This window comes from Castor canadensis, chromosome 2, assembly GCF_047511655.1.
Source record: "Castor canadensis chromosome 2, mCasCan1.hap1v2, whole genome shotgun sequence".
Taxonomy (NCBI): domain Eukaryota; kingdom Metazoa; phylum Chordata; class Mammalia; order Rodentia; family Castoridae; genus Castor; species Castor canadensis.
In genome coordinates, this window is record NC_133387.1 from 127,430,442 (window position 1) to 127,457,131 (window position 26,690).

The 26,690-nt window shown below is 35.2% G+C and overlaps 1 protein-coding gene across 9 annotated transcripts in view; it reads right to left on the reverse strand.

Annotated features, from left to right (window-relative positions):
- Dph6 (diphthamine biosynthesis 6) overlaps positions 1-26,690 on the reverse strand; it is a 178,705-nt gene that overhangs the window by 38,028 nt on the left and 113,987 nt on the right. For 5 of the 9 annotated variants that reach the window (XM_020164458.2, XM_074065607.1, XM_074065609.1 and 2 more), the window contains 4 exons: positions 24,974-25,035; positions 14,367-14,461; positions 9,944-10,031; positions 7,612-8,807 (listed from right to left, as the gene is read on the reverse strand). In XM_020164458.2, coding sequence (XP_020020047.1) covers positions 8,754-8,807; positions 9,944-10,031; positions 14,367-14,461; positions 24,974-25,035 — 299 coding nt within the window. In that variant the 3' untranslated portion in view covers positions 7,612-8,753. Of the gene's footprint in view, positions 1-5,059; positions 8,808-9,943; positions 10,032-14,366; positions 14,462-24,973; positions 25,036-26,690 lie in introns of those variants that run through there. The other 4 variants (XM_074065604.1, XM_074065608.1, XM_074065606.1 and 1 more) reach the window with 2 other exon arrangements.

Below are 26,690 nucleotides of genomic sequence, written 5' to 3' on the forward strand. Positions count from 1 at the left end.
TTTGTTTCTATTTCATTCTGTTGGATGCTATTGTAAATAAGATTGCTTCATTAAATTTCATTTCAGATTTTTGTTAATATACTGAAACATCACTTATTTTTGTATGGTCAATAAGTGACGTACGTTTGATAATTTGTTCTAAAAATGTGTGGTAATCTTTGAAGTTTTCTACATAAAAGGTCATCTGTGAAGAGATAATTTTATTTCTTCCTTCATTATTTAAATGATTTATTTCTTCTTCTTGACTTATTCCTTTGGGCTTCCCGTCCTCTGTTGAATAGAAATGTTGAAAGGGGGCATCCTTGCCTTGTTCCTGATCTTAAGAGGAAAAGCTTAGCTTTTCACTATTGACTATGACGACAGTCCTGAACTTTCCAAAGAAGGCCTTTATTACATTATGGCAATTTTTTTTATCCTAGTTTGTTTAGTATTTTTATCTAAAAAGGGATGTTCAATTTTGTCAAATTCTTTTCTGGCATGAGTTATGTCGGTTTTGACTTTCATTCTGTTAATGTAGTAAATGATCTTATTAATTTTCTGTTAAATCATCCTTGTATTCCAAGAAGTAATCACACTTGACCATGGTGTATAATTCTTTTGATGAGTTGTTGAATTCAGTGTGCTAGCATTTGGGGAGAATTTTTGCAAGAATATTCATCAGGGCTATGGGTTTGTAGTTTTTGTTTCTTACAGCCTCTTTGATTTAGGTATCACTGCAATATTGATCTCATAAAATGAGCTCAGAACTGTTTCCTTCCCTTCAATTTTCTTGGAAGAGTTTGAGAAGGGTTGTTGTTTAAACTGTTGGTAGAATTCTTCAGTGAAGCCATCTAGTCATAAAGTTTTCTTTGTTGGAAGGGTTTGGCTACTGATTAATTCTCCTAGTTTATTAGTATGTTCAGACTTGTTGATTCTTCATAATTCAATCTTTGTAGATTGTATGTTTCTAAGAATTTATATATTTCTAGTTTATCCAACTTGTCATGTAATTATAGTAATCTCTTGCAATACTTTTTATCAGTGTAATGTTGCCTTCCTTTCTAATCATTGTCTTTTTTTTTTCTTAGCTTTGTTAAGGGTTTGTCCCTTTTATTCTCTCAAGAACGAAGCTTCAGTGATTATTTTTCTCTTTTATTTCTTGTGTTATAATCTTGTCCCTTCCCTCCTGCTAACTTTGGGATTAGTTTGTTCTTATTTTTGTAGTTCCTTTGACTAAAGACTTTTCTTTTTTAACTATGAGCATTTACCAGGATAAATTTCCCTCAACAACCACTTTTGTTGTGTCCAGTAAGTTTTGGTGTACTGTTTGTATTTTTATTTGTCCTAAGATATTTTCTACTTCCTCAAGCAATTATTTTCTCTGGGATGTTAGTCATTCAACACTGTTTAACCTCCACTTATTTAGGAATTTTTGTTTTTCAATAATGATTTCTGGTTTCATTCATTGAGGTTAGAAAAGATACTCTGCATAATTTGAATAGCTTAAAACTTAAGACCTGTTTTTTTTTTTCTCCAAGATATGATCTATTTTGGAGAATGTTTTGTGTGCATTTGAGGAAAATGTGTATCTTACTATTGTGAGGTAGAGTGTTTTATATTTGTCTATTAAGACCAATTTGTCTATGGTATTACTCAAGTCCTATTTCCTTTTTGTCTGGTTGACTCATCAATGACTAAAAATGGGGTATGAGATGTCTACTACTAGGCTAATTTTTCAAGTCTGTTAATGTTTGACTCATAAATTTGGGTGCTCTGATGCTAAATGCATATGTATTTATAATTATTACATCTTATTGGTGAATTGAATTTTTTTGTTGGTACTGGAATTTGAACTCAGGACTTGATGCTTGCTAGGAAGGTGCTCTACCACTTGAGCCATGCCTCCAATCCCTTTTTGTACGGGTAGTTTTGGATAGGAACTTGTTTTTCCTCAGCTGGCCTAGAACCATGATCCTCCTGATTTAAGGGGTTTGGGGTAATAGGCACATGCCATAGTTCCCAGTATTGGTTGAAATGCAAATTTTTTGCCTGGGCTGGCTTAGAACCATGATCCTCCTGATCTCTGCTTCTTGAGTAGCTAGGTTCAGAGGCATGGGCCACCAGTGTCCAGCTTGAATTAGTTTTGATTGGAGAGCTAGGTCTACTATAGGTAAACAATTTTCTCTTTTCATTGTTTTTGCCTCATTTACCTCTTCTCTTGTCATTTGATGATTTTTTATTTTGTGGTTGTATGATGTAATGCTTTTCTCTTTTGTTTATTGACTATACACTATTTTGTGGTCACCATGAGGTTTGTATAAAATATCTCTGGGAAACACCACTGTATTTGTTTTATTACAAACCTATCTATTCATCCATTACTATCCACTTCTTATAGTTTTGATTCATTTCACATTAAGTTTTGACATCATTATTCTTTAATCTTAAAGGCTTTATCATGTTTGCTATTAAGTAGTCAGTTTTTTTGGCAGTACTGGGGTGGTTGAACTAAGAGCCTTGCACATGGGCAGGGAGTGTACTACTTAAACCATGGCCCCAGCCCTTTTTACTTTAGTGCTTTTCAGATAGAGTTTCACAACTTTTGCCAGGGGCCAGCCTTGGATGGTAATCCTCCTCCCTATGAGTCCTGCACAGCTGGAATTCTAGGTGTGTAGCACCACACTTGGCAATATTTATTTCTTAAGGGGAAAATTACATAAAGAGATTCACCATTAAGTGAGTTTTGACAAATGCATTACTGTATCCTGTAAGTTGTCTCACTGATATTTTTGAGGAGCATTTTTGTCAGGTACAGACTTCCTGGACTACAGTTCTTTTCATGGCAGCCCTACAAAAGACATGCTTCCATCGTATTTTGACTTTAATCCTTCCGTTGAAAAGTTAGGCTTTGTTCTAATGAAGGAATGTGACGAATGGATGAATGAAACAGTCCACTTTGGTTCTCTTTAATTTTTTCTCTGCTTTTGTCTCCAGTAATTTTACCCTCATGTCATTTTTATTTTACTTTCATTTGGTTTAAGTTCATCAGGCTTCTGAGATCTATACATTGGTGTGTTTCATAAGTGTGGAATACTCTTACTGGCTATTATTATTTTTTCAAATAATAATCTTCTGAACTTTCCCTCTACTTCTGATTCTTATCACATGTACTTTAGATCTTCTGTTTCTTATCCTTTTATGTGTATTTTCTCTTTTTTTCCATGATTCATTCTGAGTACTTTCTTACCTTTCTTCCAGTTCACTGATTCACTCTGTGGCTTTTTCTAAGACTCCTGTCCTTCCTCTATCCTATCTCAAGCACTCAAAGCTCATAGTCACCTCTGTCAATGTGACTGAAAGAACTGGTGCTGTTATCCTAAATCTTGGTTTAAATCTGTCACCATGCACAGTTCAGGATTCCCAGATCATGCTCATTCCTTCAAATCTCATCATTCCACCTGTGGCAGTGGAGCAAGTTTCCCAGCTTCCATCTACTTTGTTTTGCTTGTTTGTCTGTCTCACTCCACAGGATTCAAGTTCCAAGCACACAATTGTGATGTCTAAACAGTATCAGGCATTCTATAAGCACTCATTGAATATGTGCTGAATGAATAAACAATACACTGCTTCTCTTTTACAAGAAATCACCAAGCTGAAGCTTGAAGAAAACACCAACCATAAATTTTATTTTAAAAAATATCAATAAAAAGTTGTATGGGATAGTATGACAAGGTAAACATTAGTGTAGAAGCAGAAAAGGAAAACAAATGATTGCTTTTGTTATTTTCCATTCCTAAGTTGGTAAATCTTCCAAGATTTAGGGTACAAAAACTCTTCCAATGCCCATTTTGATTCCTGACTTTCTGACACAGTAGAATGTCATGTCATTGCTATACTACTGAAGACCATTTGTGAGGGATGGAAATGAATCGAAAAGCAATAAATTGTGGTGACTTTAATGCTTGATTAATCTGCTACCATAGTCATTTGTAGCAGTAACAACCCATTAGTATCTATGGCCCAAGGCTCATCAAAGTCCCAAGTTGTATCATTTACGTTTATGGTGTTAAGTTTTAAAGGCTGCTAAGTACCTTCCTCTACCTTACTAAATTAGTTTTCTGCTTTTTAGCCTGAGGTCATACATTGCGAGAAGGTGAAATGGGGTGATTGGTTAATATAGTCATCTTTCATCTTCTTTCTTCCTTTGTCTTCTGTATATGGGAAATGTTTTTGAGGTAGCATGGAAACAGTGACAGCATTACTGATGATGGGATCTTTGAGATGACACATGTTGCTACAAGTAGTGAGGGTGAACACCCACGTATAGTACACTCAAGAGGCCTGCCTTTAACTGTCCTCATCCAAACATAAACAAACATGTAACCTCTCTGCCTCTACCACTATTTTAAGAAAAACAGGGCCATAAACATCACTGCTCACCTTCAGTAGACAACATATTCTGGCTATAAATTCAGCTGAGATTAGCAACCGGTAGTCATAGCTCTGGGGATAATTATCAGCAATCCCTGGAACTTAATATTAAGCATAGAATTATTTGGTAATTTTCTTATTTATAATGAATTTCATGTAGACCAGATAGCTTTTTAAACAGAGTAGGTACTCAAAGATGTAAGTCAGACTGAAAAGTAAAGCACAGAGATGGTTTAATGTTACAATATTTTCATGATATTTGATGATATATCTGAAGCAATGAAAAGTAAAATGGAAGGGCCAAAAAATGGGCTAAGGGATTGATGATGTCTTCAAAAGTAATAAATTCTAGGAATTTGAAGTTTTATAATTATATAAAATTATAAATATATATAATTGTCTCATGAGATTATTTTAATAAAAACAAACTTAAGTGTTAAATGATTACAGGATTACTAGTACTTGGAGATTACTGCTACAAAATGCAAAATTAAGTACTAGGTGAAAGTGGGGGACACTAATAAAATTAAGACAAAATTTCTGTGACTTTTGTTTCTTTATAAATACAATGGACTCATTAACTTGAAATAGAATTTCTCATAAAATTGTGTGAAAATCTATAACAACTATGCAAGGAAGAGTTTCTGAATAGTTACAAATAAAAAGCTTTATTTTCGGTTAAAGGTTATGCATTTGAGTATGATCTTTTGGTTGATTTATGTAAAGCCTTGTATTTTTCATTTTCTCAAGCTTGTCACTGCAGTGATGCATGGTACATTTTTGCATCAAGTTTGCCATAAGCAATAAAATCAGGGTCCCAAAGAAATTTTAATATATTTCCCCATCTTAAGCACAGAATTTTTTATTGTTCAGTTATTTTGTTTGAGATTCCATGTTTAGTTCACATTAATATTCACACAAATAATCTAAGATTTTTAACTTGAAGGTAAAATTTAAGTAGGTAAATTATTTAGTAGAAAAACTTTAAGGGTGGTCACCATAAAGTGAAAATGTAAATAAATATCTTAAAATGTATAATAACAATCTTTCCAAGTGTATTTTACATTCTAGTTTGCTTAAAGCATTTTTCTCTCAACAAGATAAAAGAAAATGACTTACAAAATGGTATATAATTAAAACAAAAATATGCCTCTAAGATTCTGTATTAAGTAAAACTGAATATGAGTTAAATTAAAATTTCTTTCTGAACTTTTAGCTAATACTTTTAGAACTGACTCAGAGCTGATTCAGAGGATATAAAGATTAAAAAGGAAAGTCTTCAGAAAGATGCAACCTAGTAGAAATGATAAGTCCTTAAAGAACTACAATGAAAGTGCATAAAGTTATTTGTCACAAAAAGGGAAGAGACAGCGTTAGAGCAGTTCAATTTGTAAGGCTAGAGGTATGACAATGTTTGAGTTCAATCTTGCATTATGGGCAGGATGTAAACAAGCTAAAGGAAGGAAAGAAGACAGCAAAGCAGGTAATACAGAATAAGCAAAGGCAAGGGAAGAAAAGGGGAGGCATAATAAAGGAGTATCCAATGGCTCCCTATTCCTAGAGCAAATTCTCAGGGCAGCTCTGAGATCAAGACTGAAAAAAGATATTAAAGCAATATGCCATATGGCCTCCAAATGATGGCTCAGAATTTCATTAACTTAGAAAACAATGTAGCATTAATGTAGAATTTTGTGCAGGGAAACAAACTCTAAAAAGGAAAATCAATATGGCAGTGAAACTGAAAATGTAGAGCATAAGAATGAGTTTAACTGGAGGGATGGACCCAGGGATGGAATGGAATAGGAGATATATTAGAACGACAACATAAAGGATAAGATAACTCATTGCAAGTTATGGTAAATGTGAAGTAGCTTAAAAAATGATGCCAAAATATTTTGTACCTTAGTTACTAGGGGTGAAACAATTGTGCTAAATAACTAAACAGAGAAAAATACACTTGGAGGAGGAATGAATTTCAATTCGTAAATAATGAAAAAGAGCCCTGAGGCTGCATTTTATCTGTTAAGTTATAACAATGGAGATAAAATGCTTATAATCAAAACACTGATGAACCAAGAAAAATTCTAAGAATGAAATAAATAAATAGAACCTCTCATGTTCATGACACTCAGTATTATCAAGATGTCAGTACTTCCCAACTTCATCTACAGATCAACACAATTCCAATAAAAATTCCAGCAAGGTGTTTTGTGGATAACAACAAAATCATTCTGATGTTTATAATGGGAAGCAAAAGACCTAGAATATTTGATACAATATTGAAGAAGAATAAGTCAGAAAATTGAAACTATCTGACTTCAGGACTTATTATAATTAGGACAGTGTGGTACTGGTAAAAGAACAGACAAATAGACGAACTGAACAAAGAGCCCAAAACTGGACTACACAAATACAAAAGAATAAGGCAATGCAATGGAGAAAAGATTCTTTTCAGCAAATGCTGCTGAACAGCTGGCTGTCTATATAAAAAAGGACTGAATCTATAAAAGTCCTATAGAAGGACTGCACATCTTTCACAAAATTTAACTCAAAATGGATCCTAGGCTTATATGTAAAATGCAAAATGATAAAACTCTTAGACTATAACACAGGAGAAAATCAATGGATATAACACCAAAGGCATAATCCATGAAACCATAATTAATAAGGTGACTTTGTTAAAATTAAAAACTTCTGCTGTGTGAAAGACACTAGTAGGACAATGAGAAGACAAATTAAAGATCTAGTATTTGCAAAAGGCATATCTGATACAGAACTGTTATCCAAAACATGCAAAGAATTCTTAACTCAATGATAAGAAAATAAACACTATTGAAAATGGGCTAAAGAGCTAAAGAAAAATTTCATCAAAGAGACTGGCAAATAAAAATAGGAAAACATGTGCAACATCATACATCACGAGGGAATTGCAAACTCATACAAGATAACCTTGCAGCCTACTACAACAGCAAAAGTCCAAAACTTGGACAACATCCAGTGCTGGTGAGAATGTGGAAGAAAAGGAACTCTCCTAAATTACTGGTGGGATTGAAAACCAGTACAGCTACTACATAGACCAGTTTGGCAGCTTCTTACAAAACTAAACATCCACTTACCACACTCTTACAATCTAGTAATCATGCTCCTCTATATTTACTCAAATGAAATGAAACCTCATATTCACACAAAAACCTGCACAGGGATGTTTACAGCAGCTTTATTCATAATTGCCAAGAAACAGAAGCAATCAAGATGCCCTTCAGTAGGTGATGGATAAAATAAACCATGGTACCTGCAAACAATGGAATATTATGTTGCACCAAGAAGAAGTGAGCTATCAGACCATAACAAGATATGGAGGAACTTTAATGCATATTAATAAGTGAAACAAGCTAATGTAAAAAGGCTACATATTGTATGGTTTCAACTACGTGACATTCTGGAAAAAGCAAAACTCTGTGGAGTCAGCAAAAAGATCAAGGGTTACCAGGGTCCAAGAGAGGGAAGGCTGAACAGGGGAGCATAGTGGGTTTTTAAGCTAGTAAAACTGTTCTGAATGGTAGTATAATAATTGAAGGTACATGTTATTAGACATTTGTCAAATCCCACGGTATATAAAATGCCAGTTATGAACTTTACTGTAGACTACAACTAGTGGTGACAAGGATGGTCGAAGCAGGTTCATCAGCTGTAAAACATGCACCACTCAGGCGTGAGATGTTGACAGTGAGACAAATAGGCTACACTTGTTCAGAGGCAGGGAAAATACATGGCACTCTGTACTTCCTACTCAGTTTTGCTGTGAACCTAAAACAACTCTAAAAAGTAAAGTCTATTATTAAAAAGAAGTTGTAAATAAGGTCAGCATGGGTAATATTTTGCATTTCAAAATCAGTTATAAAATAAAGAGTAAGAGTTATGACAGTGTTCCTGATTGTCCAGGAAATGTCAAAACTTGAACCATGAATATTCTAAAAACAAAAATGGTTAATCACTTTGGCAGCACCAAAGCTTGACTGGCTGAAGCGATCATCTTTTCATCTTCACTTTTGGAAGCCTCTCATCCTGATGTAATTGGAAGGGATGGGATGGGAACATGAAAGAGAAAAGGAGTTAGAGATAAATAAAAGGAAAAAAAGAGGCACATGTCACAAAGAGATCACAGGTGACATGCACACGCAGTGGAAGCTGGCAACATTAATGAATAAGCTATTGATATATTCCCAGGCAATCAATGGTTCCATTAATTTCTTCTTGAAAAAGATGTATTTTTCTAAGAAGTTAAAAAAAAAAAAGTAATGGGAAGAAGGTAGCCATAATAATTTAAAAATGCTACATGATTCTCAGGAATTATGTATATAATTAGATGTTTTGTAGTTGTCAGGCACTGGAGTCACCTAAAAGAAAAAAAGATAAAAAAAACGTGTTTGCACTGTAAAGACAAAACAGTTTTCTGTAATAGGTGAAATGGACTGTGAAGACCAGTGGAATACCAAGATAACAAGGTGAATAGTGGGCTATTTGGGTAGGGCTGAGCTAATAATGGGAGGAGTGTCCAAAAAAGAATTCAGTGTTTTTGAGTTTCCACATGTGAACATAATAGCAAAAGTAGTAAGGAGCTCCTCTGCTTGAGTCTGAAAGACGTTTGGATAATATAGTCTCATTCTCTTGAGGGCTATCAGCGTATTGACAAAAGGCCACCAACAGTTACGTTTCAGTCTGATTCAAAGCCCTATTTTCAATCCTGTTCATCATCATTTTTCTGGACTATTTTCTACTGTGGAAACACTCTCTGCAATTCTTTTCCTCCTTTTGCAGAATCCTCAAATTCCCTATCACATATATGCAACTGTGAGTGTGCCATAAAACTTGTGGAAAGAACATCAAAGGTACAAAAGACTATTTCATTCCTTTTTTCCTGTCACTACTCTCACTTCCTCACAGAATCTCACTATAATTTCTATGGCAAATTATAAAGTAACACCTCAAGGATCAGACCTGCCAATCAAACCTACTGATCCAGAAATCTTTAAATCCATATTTCGCTCTCTTCGCCATCAATGTATTTAAGATGAGTCTCTTCAGTGGACTTTTGATTCACTCTCTATCCTTCTCTCATACCTCACTGAATTCCTCAGAACCCCTGGATATGTTCAGAAAAGCTTTCTCCTTTTTCCTCTTAAGCTTTGCGTGATGAAGATCCAAATCATCTTCAAACCTTCTCCCTAAGGATTATGCACATTAACATTATTTTATCTTGCTAGGTGATTAATATTTGGGATTATGTTGTCTTCTCTCTGTTTAATATAATTTCAACTAACCTGCAAACCCTTCAGAAATGTAATGTCTTTTGTTTCGTAAAGAGCTCTCAAAACCCAAAATTCTTAGTTTTTGACTGAGGAGCTAAAATATCACTAAGGATAAAATCACTTTTCTTTATCCTACCATCTACTGTTACAGAATCATATATGCAGAACCGATGTGCACATCTCACTCTTGTACTGAAATCATTGCAACCTGAGGGTCAACTTGCCTTGTCCTCCAAGTGCAGTTCTCGAAAACGCAGATAAGCCACAGGTGCAAATGCATCAGCTGAGTGGGTGACTACTTCTGAGGAGTCCCTGAAACACAAACAATCTATAGTGCATTTATCTAACAGATAAATTATGGCAAATCACTCCTGCTGCTGATAGAACACACCAAAAAGCCTCAGTGTGCATTTATTTCCACTGACAAATATGTATTTTTAATGGGCTAATATTTAATTGGAAAAAGGATCAAGAATACCAAACTTTTAAAAAAAATACATCTTTTCATCTTTGAAAGGATAATTCAACTTTCAAGTTCATTCAAAGATCTCAACAATTCTGAGACCTAAACTCTTGTTCATTTTCACAAATTTGCTTGATATGGGCTAAACATTAAACATTAGCGCTTTATCGTCATTATTCTTTTCATTTTTAAGAGGGAATTCATCCAGTGTTTCATACAAAATCTCAATTATCCTTCACAAAAGCCATGCTGGTGAAGGTTTTAAGCCTGAGTTGAACTCTTCACACTGTAGTATCATTGCTATTAAAACTGATTGTCTGACACAGTAATTACCACACTCAGGTAAAATGGTATGAATGGCTTGCTGGCACCATTATGGATACATGTAAATGTTATCAAAGATTCCCTGGAAAGCACTAATATTATGTGTGAAGTTCTAATAACTAATTATTCTTTGTTGTTCTACAAAGATATATCTTTGTATAACATATATATATATGTTTTTTCATATGTATATGTGTAAAAACCTTATATATGTTTTTTCTTTGTATATATATATATATATATATATATATATATATATATACTATCGTTGTTATACAGCGATAATGCTTTACACTTCAACTAAAAATTTTAAAATAGAAATTTCTCATATTTCTCCACTATCTCATGAAGTAGCTTGATTGTTTATGCTAGTATTTTAGCATTTTGACCATTGCAGAATATTGAAAAACCTCCTTACCTTGACTCTGCCTCTACTGCAAAAGCATATTTGAATCAACTTTTGTGATGTAAAGTTACTTAAGGGCAAGGGAAGAAACCTCCAAATACTTGAGTCCAAAATACTACATTTTCATGAGCAAATACATTTACTTCCTAATTAGAGAGCCAAGAAAGATTAAAAAAGTATGTTTGATGATTAAAAACATCCAATTCCTATCCATGAACCTTTAATAACAAATATGCATCTTGTCAATGATCAGGTAAAAATAACAAAAAAAAGCCTTTTCGACATTAAAAGAAAAGCAACTTATAATAGTAATGTAATCATTAAAGAGAAATGACACTCACAAAAAGATATAACTTACTTTCTGGGCCTCTTCAAACAAAGGATGCTTCTAGGAGTCATAGGGAGGAAGAGAAAGAGGAGACAAAAGGAGGCCTTCCTGCTTGCTACATCCTGCTCCTGGGCTTGGCACCCCCCACTAGGTTTGTTACCCCAAATTTCTTCTTTCTCCATTTCCTCAGAGCTATCTGCTTTGGTCTTGTCTTGGCTGAGCAATAAAAGTCAAACCTCAGTTCCTATTTAGGATGCCACTCTCAGATTAAATTCCAATCTCTCTGTTCCTGACTTCAGCCTTGGAAACTGACACTGCCCCTAAATTATACCTCATCTTGGCAGCTTGTTTTTGATATTCTTGACAATGGAGTGCACCAAAACTGTAATTAACCTGAGCTAATACTATCTCAATACAAAAGGTTTCAGGCCCTCCCTTCTAGTGTTGGTTATGCCTACTAAAAACTGAAGGATGACAGCACATAGTTTTCTTAATTGATGCAATTGCTGCATCTGGAATCAAGATTATTATCCAGGGATATAATACAACATTCTGAGCACTAAATGAAGTAGAATGTGATTTTTAGGATTCTATTAAATTCATAATCTCTAATTTAGTAACATCATTTCTGTCACTTATATGAAGCAACTGGTAGAGGTTAGATCTGTTGTGAGTTCAAACAGAACAATGCCCCTATCACTCTTCTCTATTATAAATTACAGGAAACTTGACTTCCTAGGATGTTTGGTCCCCATTTTCTTCATAGATGTATCTGAGTCCTAAAACTAGAACCTGTCAGAATATTCTCAGATTAGCCCAGGAAATTAAGACCAATTGTATCACAGCAAAAATGCTTTCTAGTTAGTGGGCTGTTCTGCTGTTTCCAATGAAGACAAATAATTACTGCACTTGCTATCTTTCACACAGTGCTGGGAGATGGTAGCAGGCTTGCCTGACTCACCAATTCCAAAGGGCATATTGTGATATGAAGGCCAAGCCCCAGTGAACAGAAACATAAAGCAGGTCATGATGGGGTGGGGTACTAGAGGGAGCATAAATTAAGAAAGTAAAGGAGGGTGAATATGGTTGATGTATTTTCTATACATGTGTAAATATGGAACATTGAAACCTGTCAAAGTCATTTTAAGAAAGGGGAGGGGGACCAACAAAAATGGAAAAAAATGGAAGGGACAAATCAAACCACAGTATATTGTACACATATACAGAAATGTCACAACAAAATCTCCTGTACTAATACACACACACACACACACACACATCACACACAAAGTAACTAACAAGAAAGTAGGTTTTTAATTTGAGAACCTACAATTGTCCTGTAATCATCCCCTCTTTGAAAAGCTAAGCTAAAGTTCTTTTCATCAGAGTTCTTCATGAAAAAAGGCCTCATCTTCTGATCTAAAATTCGTATCTCAGAGGCAAGTAACTTTACATATTAACTGATATGAAAAGTGAATTATAAAATGTTACAGGTAGAAAAATTCAAAATTACTTCTAGACAGAGAATGTTATACCAGTCTTTCTTACAAGATTTAAAAAATGTTAACTGGACTCTAATGTAAGCCAAATGTATTTCATAATAAACTTCTAGACCCACCTTGATCTCTCTAAATTATTTCACTATGCAAAAATAATTCCCTATGTTTTAAAAATTCCTCATTAAAATCAAATAATTTTACACATAAAGTTTATTTTTTCTCTTCTTACAGGTGGTCACTTAATTTTTTTTTTTTTTTAAGAAAAACAAAGGTCATTTGAATCAGACATTTGAAATGGTAATCTTAATAAGGGGTCAGTTGTAGCCTAACTGTGACAAACCAGTTTTGAGTATATAAAATATAACAGTAGTTACACTTGTCTAAAAAAGTAAATTCTAAATTACAGGATCCATCATAGGGTTTTGAACTCAGGGCTTCAAGCTTGCTATGCAGGCAGGTGCTCTACCACTAAGGCCATGCTCTCAGTGGTTTGTGCTCTGATTATTCTGGACACTGGGTCTGATTTTTGCCCAGGACAGCGCTCCTACCCTTTTTGGGATGACAGTTGTGTGCCACCATGCCCAGTTAAGTTTTTTACTGAGATGGGGCCTCTTAACCTTTACCACTCTGTATCATAATTGTACACAGACATGTTATCCCCTACTTTTATGAATTACAAACTGTAAACATCAACTACTGCCTACTAGTAAGCTCTGGATATAGTAGGTACTTGATAAAAACATTCCAAATAACTATTTTTATGCTGATTATGAATGGAAAGAAGTTAGAAGAACAGGAAAAGAAGAGTGCATGAATACTGTATATGGTGATGATGTCTTTCCACATTTCACTAAAGTGCTTTTTAGACTATCCACCTAAGTTGTCTTAATTTTCTTAAATCACTCCCTCTTGTTGTTAACAATGCATGAAGAATTCAAGTCTGAGAATATTCAGCATTCAGTCAAACACAATTTTGACAGACTCTGCAGGACGCATGGAGTGTAGAAGCAGATATAATGCTGTTCTAACATGAGAAGAGAGCATAGATTAGAGCATAGATAGTAATGTAACCAACTGAGGAAAGTCTGCTTTCCCGACACTCACTGTAAAGAAATCATACTACTTGTCATAAATTGAATTCATTTAAAAACAAAGCTTGTATGTAAAACCAACCCCAAATAACTGAAGAGAAATGTTTAGGATTACCATTCTAACTTGCTCAAGTCAAGAAAAAGAAACAGAGGGTGGAGTTAATGGAACCTGCAGACTACTGATGTGGCAGTTTATCAAACACAGCTGTAATGAGAGATAAATCATACAGGCAATTCACACTTCATGAAAGGTAAAAGTGTCAGTGTGTAGGTACCAGTTTTACTGCAGGCCATAATCAGCAAGTAAACGAAAGTACAATGTCTAAAAAGTTTATAGCTTTCTATGAAGGCCTCCTCCTGTCAGGTATTGATTTAAGTATACAGACAGCTTCACTGGTATTAAACAAATTGAGCGTTTGAGAACTTAGAGGACAAATTCTATTTTTCCCAACAAAAGTTGCCTCGAGCAAAATAATAAGTTGCTTCCATTACTTAAATTTAAGAAAAAGAAAGAAAATACTGAAATGACATCTTACACAACTATTTTCTTCTTAAATAGAGGGCAGTCCAAAGTGAGTGTCTCATATTCTCCACCTTCTCCACATACATGGACTCCATACTTCTTAGAAAGCTGAGGACCAGAGAAAACAGACAAGCAACAGGAAACTTAGTATTAGACAGCAAAAATACTCACTTGTATTACCTTGTCCTAAAAATTCATGCAGGAGACTGACTGCAAAATAAGACTGTGTGAAACAGGAAAGTACGTTTATGTATGTGTTTAAAGTCATTTAAAAATGTTTAGTGAATTCTGAATCCACTAGAATTTCTTTATAATGACAAAACTTAAAGATTACACTACATTGTAGGAATGATACTAGCTTCAGATTCAGAGGGAGGGCAAGTTATTAGGTAGTATATGAGAATATATACAGCCAAACTGTCTCCTGTGTCCTTTGATCTTTACATAGAAGGGGAAAAATTTCTTTAAAAACTTTAGAGAATTTCTCAGGGACACAGACAAAAAATCCAAAGCCTTTTTTTAGGCCTGCAAACAGAAAGAAGTCACATGTATGGTTATTATGCTTAAGGATATTATTATTAGGATGTTTCTACGGGTACTAAAAACTAGTGAAGTTCCAAAGTTGTAGAAAGCCTTAAAAAGGTCTAATCCTGAAAAAGTATGAGACAGCTTGTAAAGTTGTCTAATGAAACCTGAAATTTATAAACAAGCAAGTGAAGAAACAAAAACCCCTATGACTTGCCTTACATATAAGCATGATATTCAAATGATTCCGATACTGAAAATAAGAAAACCTTATTTGGGTGTACACAGGTGGCCTCAATGCTGGGAGGATGCTCACGGGATGCTCTGGGTGTGAGTCTTCAGCTCCTGTGCAGAGGCTTTACCATGGAGTCCAGTTCCTTCATTCTGAATGCCATAGCTTTCCTTCTCCTAGCGCAATGTCCTAGTGACTTGAAGAAGTGGAATTCCTTGTTTGCTCCATTACTGCCAGTGTTAGGACTGCTGGCCAAGTCTTCAGTGTTACACGCACAGTCACAATTTATATATTTGAGTATTTTTGTAGCATGCTACCATTCTGAACCCATTAAATCTCAACTACTGACTATGTGCCTTTAGTGATTAAAGCATAGATCTATGAGAATTCTACTTCTCTCACAGGATCAGTAGTAATGTGAATAGCACTTTAAAGCCAAATATCAAGAAAAGACAACAGAACCTCAAAAGGACCTTGATTAACTTGAAAAAAAAAAACAGATAATTTTATAAAGTAAAACACAAAATGATAAACGTAAACCCCAACATGTAGGTTCCTTCTCTTCAACTCACAGGTATCAGTCTAAAAGATTGTCTGTGCTACTATCCTACCCACCTTAAGACTTGTATTTCTTTACTGTATCACCATGTTACCTCTTGAATTTAAGTGTTTGATGATTGACTTATCTTACAAGACTGCAAGTTTCCACATTTCCTAGACTCCTTCATGGTGCTTTCCAAGCAGGGTGCTACAGAGTACAGCTGCTTCCTTCTCAAGGTTTAGACACCCTCTAAGCTCCTGGGAAGAGCCTGACTGGCATGCACTGACAGGGCTAACATTAACCAGAAACCAATGACACTCCTAAACAATTCACACAAAAAGGAAGGAGTTACTGACTTCTTTTACTCTACTCTCAGAAACAGATAAAAATATTTTTGTAGGTCTAAAACAGTGAATAAAATTCACACTTGAGAGTCATTGTTTTCCTTATCTCACTAGCCACTGAATCAGCTATGGTGTTATTTTCCCCTTCCCCACTCATTTTTAATCTTTTGGGGAATATTACATAGAAAATGATATTGAACACATGACCACTGGGTACAATTAACACACTTTCTATTTTGTTTGCTTAATAAGAAATGTATTATGTTTTCTAACCAACTGGATAATTTGTAAAAAACAAAAAGACCATTTTTTATTTATTTCATAATATAATTTTCATTGCATAAAAGCATGTTCAAGGTTTCATATATATAAAAATTACGTATCAGATATATCTAAATCTTCAAGATTTTTTGAGGAGAACACTGGTTTGCCATCTAACTATTGTTAAGGTTAAGGTAAGCTTTTAAAACACATCTGAACTGATGTGGTTGACTTGGGTCATTTCATGGAGCACAGCAATACCTTGAAGGTTCAACATTTTAAAGGCAAATTTCCAGCAAAAGAAAAGTAAATTACATTCATGAATCTATGTTTCCTGTCATGCCTACTTATATAGACACATATTCATATTCATACTAATACCATTTGATTGCTACTAATTATTGAACTACAGGTAAGGGTAGCCTTTGAAATGGGGCATCTCCTCTTTATTTTTATTCCCTTAAAAGATCTGTAATACATTAATTATGACAATTTCTTATTAAATCAAGATTGTTCTCCTTTTAAGATGGCTTCATTCATCTGTTACTCATTTTAAAACTGAGACAAGATAAAAAAGGCTAATATATTTTTTCACCTTCTACCCTCACCAAGATAAAATGCACCACAATTTCCTTTTATAAATGTTAATACACATAGATAATTTCATAGTATAGGTTCATTTATAGGACTTACTCAAGAAGTTTTTATTGAATATCTACTATAGGTTTAGCATTGGTTTAGATTCTGAGGGTAACAATGTGAGTAGATAAACAGATCCTCATAAAACAGCTAACTGTCTGGAGGTGTAGACAGAGAGTTAAACAAGCAATTACAATAAAGGGTAGTGATGGCTTTGGCAGGGGCATGAGGCTGCAGAAATGCAAAGCAGGAGACTTAACCTCGAAGGGACCCAAAAAGCTTCTCAAAGTAAGTAAAATTTAAGATGAGACCTGAAAGGTGAGCTTACTAGGAAAAGGTACAGGGGGAGACACAGAAGACAAGAGAGAAGGAAGGAGAGAAGGAAGGAGTATTGCAGAAGGAATAGTGTGTGGTAAGTCACAGAGTACACAGTGGGTATTAGAAACTGAAACAGATCATAATAATTATGACTAATGAGGAGAGATGGCTCTGAAAGCTAGAAAGAGGATTTTATTGAGTTATGACTCTAAGGTCTGTGAGAAACCATGGAGAGTTTTTAAGCAGAAAACTGAACTGGCTGCATTTGTATTTTGGGAACAACATTTTGGATGTGCAATGGAGAATGGATGTAAAGGCATCTACAATTGAGAAACAAAAAGAAATGAAAAGTTGCTGGAGGATTCTAGGCAGGACGCAATGTTTCCCGAGGTGAAAGCAGCAGTAGGAAAAGAGAACAGAGGGCAGATATTTTGAGAAATTTTAGGTGACCACTGCGAAGATTTTAGCTGAGGTCCCTATGACATAAGACTAATTAATTAAAAAAATTATGAAATTTATTAGTAAGTTTTATGAGACATAGGAGGGAGCCTACAAAAGGAAATGGAGACTCAAATAAATATGTACTTTTATGGACAGTCAGGCAGAACGATGAAATGATGATTGGAGGACAGAAGGGTATGATGCATTAGATGGTAATAAGCGAGGGGGACTTAATTCATTACTAAGTTTATTACTTAGGTTATTACAGCTTATGACTGTTTGCACAGATTCCTTGCTATGTTTCTGTGTGACATTCCTTCCCTACAGGTACATAGAGGACCTATCCAGAATAAAGGTCTGATGATTGACCTTAGAAGAAAATCAAAGAATCTCTTTATGGCTTGCTACAGGGGAGAGCAGCAGCCAAAGGTCAGAGTGACCTTCCTGCTTGCACTGTCTCCTCAAACGCCAAGGTGCCATATTTTGGAACAACATGTCCAAAACTCTATCAAAATTATCTGAATGGAGGACTGAGGGAAGTTTAAAAAGGACAATTCTTAGCCTTCTGCATTGGGAAACTGGGTGGATGGTGTGATATTCACTGAGGAGTTTGCTGGAAGAGCTCACTCACTTTATCCTTTTCCAGTTTTTTGTGGCATGTATTACCACTTATGCTTCAAATCTTTGTGATCCTCTTCCTTATTCCTCATTCTTACTGTATTTTTGTTATTGTTAGGCTTCTCTGACTCCTTTCTCTCCTGCTGCTCCTCAACTGGAAATCTCTCTTTTGGTTTTCCCTAGTATGTTCTCCTTTGGCCATCACTTTGATGCTCTTCTGCTGCTGTAAATGCTAACACTATGACTATAAACTAAAGACTGTCTGCTTTATGCCTTAAGGTCAAGACAATGAAAGGTCATTTCGTCCTCAAAATAACTTTTAGGAATGCAAAAGAGCGGAGGCTTTGAAATCCATTAGATTTCGGCATAAAATCTAATATTCTGCTATTTTCTAGCCATGTAACTTTGGGAAATTATTCCCTCACGAATGATTCATTTGTAAATTGCAGATATTAGCAGTACCAAGTTCATAGGTTTGTCAGATGATTAAATAAAATAATACATGTAGAACACTTACCACAGTGTACACTGTATAGCACTTAGTAAATCTACATAGATAAGTAGGTAAGCCTGTTCAGTGGGGCACAACGAAAGCATGTTGCATAAGTTGGTTAAAATCATTGGCTTTGGAGACAGTCCTTGACTCAAATTCTGGCTCTATCACTTTCTAGTTATGTGATCCTAGGTCCTTTAGTCTCTCCGAGCCTCACTGAGGATCTGTAGAATGGAAATGACAATAGTACCTATCTCACAGGAGAGCTACTTTCAGGAATAAAACGATAGGAAAGGTATGCCTACAGAATTGTCTGGCAAAAAAATATACTCAATAAAATGGCTTCCAATTTTGTTTCCTCCCTTTGCTAAAGGTGAAAATTAGATTGATTTTAAAAGGTTCTATACATAGAAGTAAAACAAGCCAGGATTTAGTCATGTCCTGTCTGCCTACAATGTGCTAACAAACATCAAACCTGATCATTTCAATTGGGCTCTAATCGCACAGGTTAAAAACAAATGCCTTTGGTTTGTATGTAATAATACAAAATTCAGTATGTTTAAGATCAAGCTTATCTTGTACTTTCTCTACCTTGTTGTCCTTTGCTGAAACAGGTGCTTACCATTTTCTCAGCCATTGTATGCAGAGTTATCTTTAATTTGTCCTTTTTCAGCTACTGGAAATTTAATGCCAATGTCTTTCTCACCCTTCCATTAAAATCTTTCTTTCAGTTTTGCTCCATTGCTCTATCCTCCTTGTCAGTGGCTATATACTCCAGCCCCTCACACCTGTTTCCTATACTGAATCTTAGGTTTCTTTTCACTTCCAGTTTTTTTCTGCTCCGGATCCATGAATACTGCTGCCAGATTAAATTTCCTGAATTTCTTTCAGTAATATAAAGTAAGTGCTCAATAAATATTAGCAATGGCCAACTGAGTATAGACAATGGAACTTTTCACTGTCAGAAAATGTAAGAATGACACAGACAAGTTAGGAGAGAAAATTTCAGTTCAACACAGTTGAGGCTGAGTTCCATAGAGATGTTTAAGAGATGAAAGTAAATGAAGGAGAACCTGGAGCACAGGAAAACGATGGAGGAACAGATTTAGTTATTAAGGACAACATATCATAGAGATATTTAAGATGAGCAGAAGAAGAAGGCTATGGATGGAACCACTCATATGTGTAAAATATACATGGGTGCTCCCCCTGCCCTAACCAGGAAGCTAAGAAAGTACTGAGAAAAGCATCAGAAGCAAGTAGTACCACAGGAACCAACAGACAACAGTTTCAAGAATGCACAGACTTTCAGAGAAATCTAGAAAGAAAGGCTGAGATGTTGTCAGTGGTACTGAGAAACTAAAAGCTAATAAACTGTACTTGATCACTGTGTGAGAATTACCTAGTGCTTATTTAAAGGCAGTATCTCTGTTCCTTCTGAACTAAAATTTCTTGTGGTTTGTGGAGTAAAAGCATTTTTTTAAAAATAAGGTTCCTGTGAGCAGCACCCTTAGATGCAGAATATCCTTGGATAATCGATTATAAACTCAAGAACAAGGATCATGCTTGAGTAATTCGCTGTGTACGTAGTGGTTAGCACAGCACTGTTATGTAACAGATCTTCAGTAAACATTAAATAATTTAAAGATGAGATGAATGGATACACAAATGAACAAACATCTGAATGAAAGAACAAAGTCTGCCAGAATCTTGGCAAGATTACTGGAGCTTGTGTCCTCCTGGGGGAGGCAGCCCACATGCACATGAGCAGATAGACAGATGATCATGAGAGACCTGCTTTATCTTCGCCAGCCAGGGGGAGCTTTTCTGAGGAGGTTACAGTGGAACTGTTAATAAATTATGAGAACTTGTGATGGGCTGAAGGAAAAGTTCCAAGGAGAAAAGGGGTGATAACGTATGTTTAGGTACTAAAGAGAAATTTATTACTGCAGCTCAGACGACAGGGTGGAGCCTGTTGTAAGATTAGATTGAGAAGCTGGTAGGATGCTCACCAGGCAGGGTCTCACAGGTCGTGGTCTCATAGGAATTCACATGTTATTCTAATCATAATGAGAACACATTGAAATTTAAACCACATAGATGTATAATGTTATTTACACTTTAAAAATATCACTCTGGCCCTTTATGTATTATGGATCACAGCACAGCAATGGAGAAGTAAGCAGACCAGTTAGGGGTGGGTGTAATATGCCAGACAGGAGATGATTATGGTCTGTTGGTAACAGTAGAGTGAGAAGTCCTTGAATTTAGGATATATTCTGGAGACAGAGCAGACTAGATCACATTAATGGGTAGATATAGAAGGTGACGGAGAGAGGAGCCTGAAGAATTTGGGTTTTAGTCTGTAGGTAAAAGGGACTCATTTAAAGTCTTGAGTGACTGCCACAGTTATAATAAAATCTGTCAGAACAATTATCTTCAGGCAGGAGGCAAAATGAATTATTGGGGGAAGAAAAAAGAAAACCACAGAAGGAAAAAGCAAATTTTGAAGTGTCAGGAACACTCCACGCTGGAAGTAAATTAGGGTGATAACAAATCAATGTTATAAAAAGTCACGATCCAGTATACAGAGATGTAATTTGTGGTCTCAATGGACACTGGAATGCAGCCGAGAAACCTAAGGAGGAAAGACCCCAAATAGCCAAAGCAATCCTGAGCAAAAGGAGCAATGCTGGAGGTATCATAAGTTACACTATAGAGCCATAATAACAAAAACAGCATGGTGCTGGCACAAAACAGACATATAGATAAATGGAATAGAAGACCCAGAAATAAGCCCACACAGTGACAGTCTTCTGATCTTTGACAAAAGTGTCAAAAACATACACTGGAAAAAAGACAGCCTCTTTAACAAGTGGTGTAGGAAAAACAGGATATCTACCTGTGGTCTTTGTAGAAGACAAAAACTAGAGCCCTATCTCTCAGCCTTTTAACTCAACTCAAAATGCATCAAATACCTTATTTTTCCCTAGTTATCTATCAGACAAGGGGTTAATATTCAATATATATAAAGAACTCAAAAGAGTAAACACCAAAGGAACAAGTAATCCAATAAATAAATGGCCAAATGAACTGGACACTTTTCAAAAGTAGTGCAAATGGGCAGTTAATACATGAGAAAATGTTCAAATCTTTAGCCATCAGAGAAATGCAAATCAAAAGTACATTGAGTTCTCTTCTCGTTCTAGTCAGAATAGCTATGATCAAAAAAGCAAAGAACAATAAATGTTGGTGAGGGGAAAAGGAACTCATATATTCTTGGTGGGAATGTAAATTAGTCAAGCCAGTAAAGAAATCAGTATGAAGGTTCCTCAGGAAATTAAAAATAGAAGTACCATATGATTCAGCTCCACCATTACTGGAAACATACCAAAAAGAATCAAAGTCACCTTACAACAGAGATACCCACATGGCCATATGGCCATATTTACCATGGCACTGTTTACAATAGTCAAGCTGTGGAATCAGCCTAGATGACTATCGACCGATGACTGAATAAACAACATGCACACGTGCATGCACACACACCCACACACAATGTAGTTTTATTCGGCTATAAAGAAGAAAAAGCTATGTTGCTTGCAGTAAAATGGATGAAAGAAGTTGGAAATAATCATATTAAGTGCAATAAGAAAGATTTACAAAGACAAGTAACATTACGCTTTTGCTCATATGTGGATTTATAATGAAAAGGACATGTGAAGGGGAACTGCTAGGGATATGGAAATGGAAAAGGAATATGGAGGACAAGAGGAGCTAGTAGAGGGGATGCAAATGATCAAGTACATTGTGTGTGTGCATGAATATGTCATAATGAAAACCATTCTTTTGTGCAACTAATATATGTAACAACAGCATAGACTTAATAACTTAAGGCACATGAGTGGTTGAAATTACCCAGAGAAAGTATATAGATGGAAAGTAGAGTCTCAGTGAGGAACTGACAAAAGAGAGTAAGAATGACTAGGAAAATGTGGTGCCATGAATGTGAACACAAACATTTTAAGGAGTGCTTGTAACTAGCAAATAAAGACCAATGTCTACTGAGCCTGGTAAAAAAGATATTGTGGGTAATCTTGGTCAGAGCTAAATTCACTGAGAGGCGGAAGGAGAAGACAGTCTAGACACATGAGGCATCTGGGACTAGGAAGAATTACTGGCAAAGAATACAGTTAACACCCCTAAGTTTTTGTGTTTGAAGCAAAGATGAAAGACAGGGAGGTAATGAGAGAACGAACTAAGGTAGAGGGAAGGAAACTTTAGGATGGCAGAGGCTATAATGCATTTCAGTACTGATGTGAAGGAGACAATGCAGTGAGAGAGAATGATGATATTGCATGAGGGTGAGTTGACTGCAAGGTTTCTCAAAGGCAGGTGCAAATGGGATTCCAGCATAGGTAGGAAGGGACTTAGCCATATACAGGCAGGAGAACCCCACAATTTCAGGAAACAGGGATAGTGGGAGTGCAGATAAGTTAGTAGTGTTGATGATGGGAGGCAGAGAAATTTTAAGTATGATGGTTTCTACTTACTTTGTGAAGAAGATGGTAAGTCATCCACTCAAGGTGAGGATAAGAGTAAGGCATGTGAAATGTGAGGAAAGTTGAAAAGGTATGAAGTACCCATTACAAAGAATGGGTTCCAGGGGAATGTAAGATTTCCTGACCATGTTGAGGGACTTGTTGAAGCTGAATAAAATGATTTCTATGATAATACTCAGGTTAACACATAAGCAACACACTGATAGTCCCTAAAACCTCACTGTTTTTCTTCTTACAGAATTTAAAAAATACTTCTAAGATAAAAACATAAGATTATACATATTAATGGGATGCCATATAACGTTTCAATACATGTATATAAAATACATGATGATGCTTAAATCAGGCTAACATATTTATCTTCCCAAACATTAACCATTTCTTTAAGGTAAAATATTAAAAAACATCTTTTCTTGGGGCTTTTTGAAATAGATAGTACACTATTATTACCTATAGCCAACCTACATAATTGACTTTTCTAGAAATAACCTCTACATGCTTAAAATATAAACTTTTAACTTCAAAATTTGGAATTGGATTATAAAAAATTCTTTTGCCAAAGCCATAGTGTCTGTCTGTCTGTCTCTTTCTCTTGGGGACTGAACTCTGGGTCTTTGGCATATTAGGCAAGTGCTCCTCCACTTGAGTCGTGCTTTGGTAGAAGCTAAATTTAGTTTTGTTGTAGTGAGTAGATGTGAACACAAATAAAATGGTGTCTATACAACAAAATTGCTATAAAAGTCCTATTGGAAGAACACAGAAAGCAGCCAAAATAATTTGGCATAATTATGTATTATTTCATTCTTCTTTTAAACTTTACTATCTGCTTGGCAGATACTAAGTGCTTAATAATGCTTAATAAAAGAAGGAGTTAACATTTCAGAAATTCTTACGCATTTGGTGCACATTGATAATGATGTAAGGCATTTAGTAGTGCAACTGCTAACTGTGTGTCATCACAGCAATGGCATTCACAATGGCCAGATGCAGTACTGACGAATGAAAGCATGTGGAAACTACAGCTTACTGGAAGCGTTCAGTTCTTTCACAGAAGTACATTAACTTTTCTTTCCTTTATGGTTGTGGAATAAAAACTCCACATAGTAAAATAATTACATAGTTAATAAAACATTGCTATACTAAACCTAACATCTGCCCCCCAAATCTAATAAAACTGACACAAAAGAGTAAATAAAAATAACAGAACCTTTCCTTAATGTGTAGCTCACACTCAGGACTTGACAATAATTTGAAACCTTAGGGTAATTTGGCAAGTTAATTCCTAATTGGGAAAAGAGAAGAAGCTAGATTAGATAACCTCCAAAGAAGTTTCTACTCCTGTTTTTGATGGCAAAACATCTGATCACAGAACACAGTACTTTTTATATAGCATATGATGTCCATTTAATAAAAGCAAACTTTCTGACAGAGCAATTTCCTTTTAGGTATTGCCTACTGTTACCCTGGGTCAACAAGATGGAAATAATTTTGATAATTTAAAATGTATTTTTATATACATAAAAAGTTTAATTTTTTCATAAAATATAAATGGAATGTTAAGCAAAAGTCGTTTCTATAATCATTACACCATGGCACTACTTTCTCTTTTAAATGCCTATAATTTGGAAACCAGCATACATTCTTACCTCTAAGAGATAAGGCTCCATTTCATCCAGGGTTTTTCCAAGGTGCTTATCTGGATCTAAACCTGCCAAGAAAAGTTAAATTTTTGTAGACAATTAATATAGTCCTTCTTCCCTTGGATCCTCCTCACCTAGAAAATCAGCATGTGCATATCTTAAGTTGTGCTGATCCCAAAGTAGAATGCCCTTTGCTGGTGTATACCCCACTCCTCTTAGAAACTGGTTTTCTTGCTCCTGAAATAACTGCATGACATCACAACCACATGTATTGTTTCAATTCTTTCTTTCCTTTTGAGGAACTGTAATGAGGGTGGGAAAAAAGTGCAATTTCAAAGAAATGTAAATCCTTGATATTTTAGTTTATTGCAATTTATTTTACTCATGGACAACAGTGTGAATTTTCTTGTTTATCTCTATTTTATTTAAGCTTCAGCCTTCTTAGGTAAAGAATGAGAGTAGAAAAGAGAAGAATGGTAGATAAATTCACTTAATAGTAGCATATGGACGCACTAGCATTATTAAATGAAATGACATTTTATTTCAATGACCACTTGTACAACAATGTTTTCCATGTTAAGACAGCAACAAGTCTGAAAATATCATTATTGTACTGGTAACATGTTGACAGCCTCCAATAACAGTATTTAATAATATAACAGTAGAGTTCATGTGTGTGATGAAGTATGGCGTGGACAGCAAAAACTCTTGCCACAAACCAAGACTAACCTGGTAGGAAAAAAAAATCTCATGCCACAAACTGTCTATGAAACAAATAACTTCACTTTAGATATTTACATAAAACATTGGCTTAGTTTCATTTAAATAAATCATTTTTATTTATTATTGGTTTAAGCAATTCAGCGTATTATTTAGAAAATAGAAATTTTTCTATTTTCAGTTTGGATATCTTTTTTGGTAACATGACATTTCTTTTTTTGCTTTCTGTGATTCCATGTATATGAAAATGTACAGAAGCAGCAAATCTTTAGAGACAAAGGTAAGATGTAGTTTTCAGGGACTGGGAAGAGGGAGGGAGTGGGCAGGGACTGCCCATGGCCATGAGGTTTCTTTTGGCTGTCATGAAAATCTTCCAGAATTAGTGGTGACAGCTGCACAATTTGTGAACAATTACACTAAAAGTCACAGAATTATTTCAAGTGATTAATAATTCTGTTTCAAATTTAAAATCAACATGACATTTCTTATAAGCAAATTTCAGAGTACCAAAAGGAAAATCAGATAAAAATTAAATAGTTTTTTGGCATTGAATCCTGAGCTAGATTAAATCAAGATAAAATAACTCAGACTTGTAGCACTGGCCACTCCCTTCAAAGCTATCTTATTCTTGTGTTGGATTCACTAAAATTAAATTTTCAGCAGGCTGGGTGAACAGTTTAATGAATTAATTGTTGACTCTGTCCAGTTCTCTTTCTGTCCATTACTTCACAAGTCAATGTTTAAAATGAGTAAGTGAATGAAACACTTTGAAACAAAGACCCACATAGTAATCATTCAGATTTAGCCATATCTCCTCCACACCTGTTCCTTAAGAAATAAAATACTACCAACACAATACAACTTCACAATGTATCTGCCCCTCAGCAATTCATTCCCCTATTCCTGTCCATACAGATAGCCACTCTTTGGAAGTTAGGTAGTTACTTTTATAATTTTACTACAAATCTGGGTACCGGAATATTCAGCATTCTGTGTGGACATT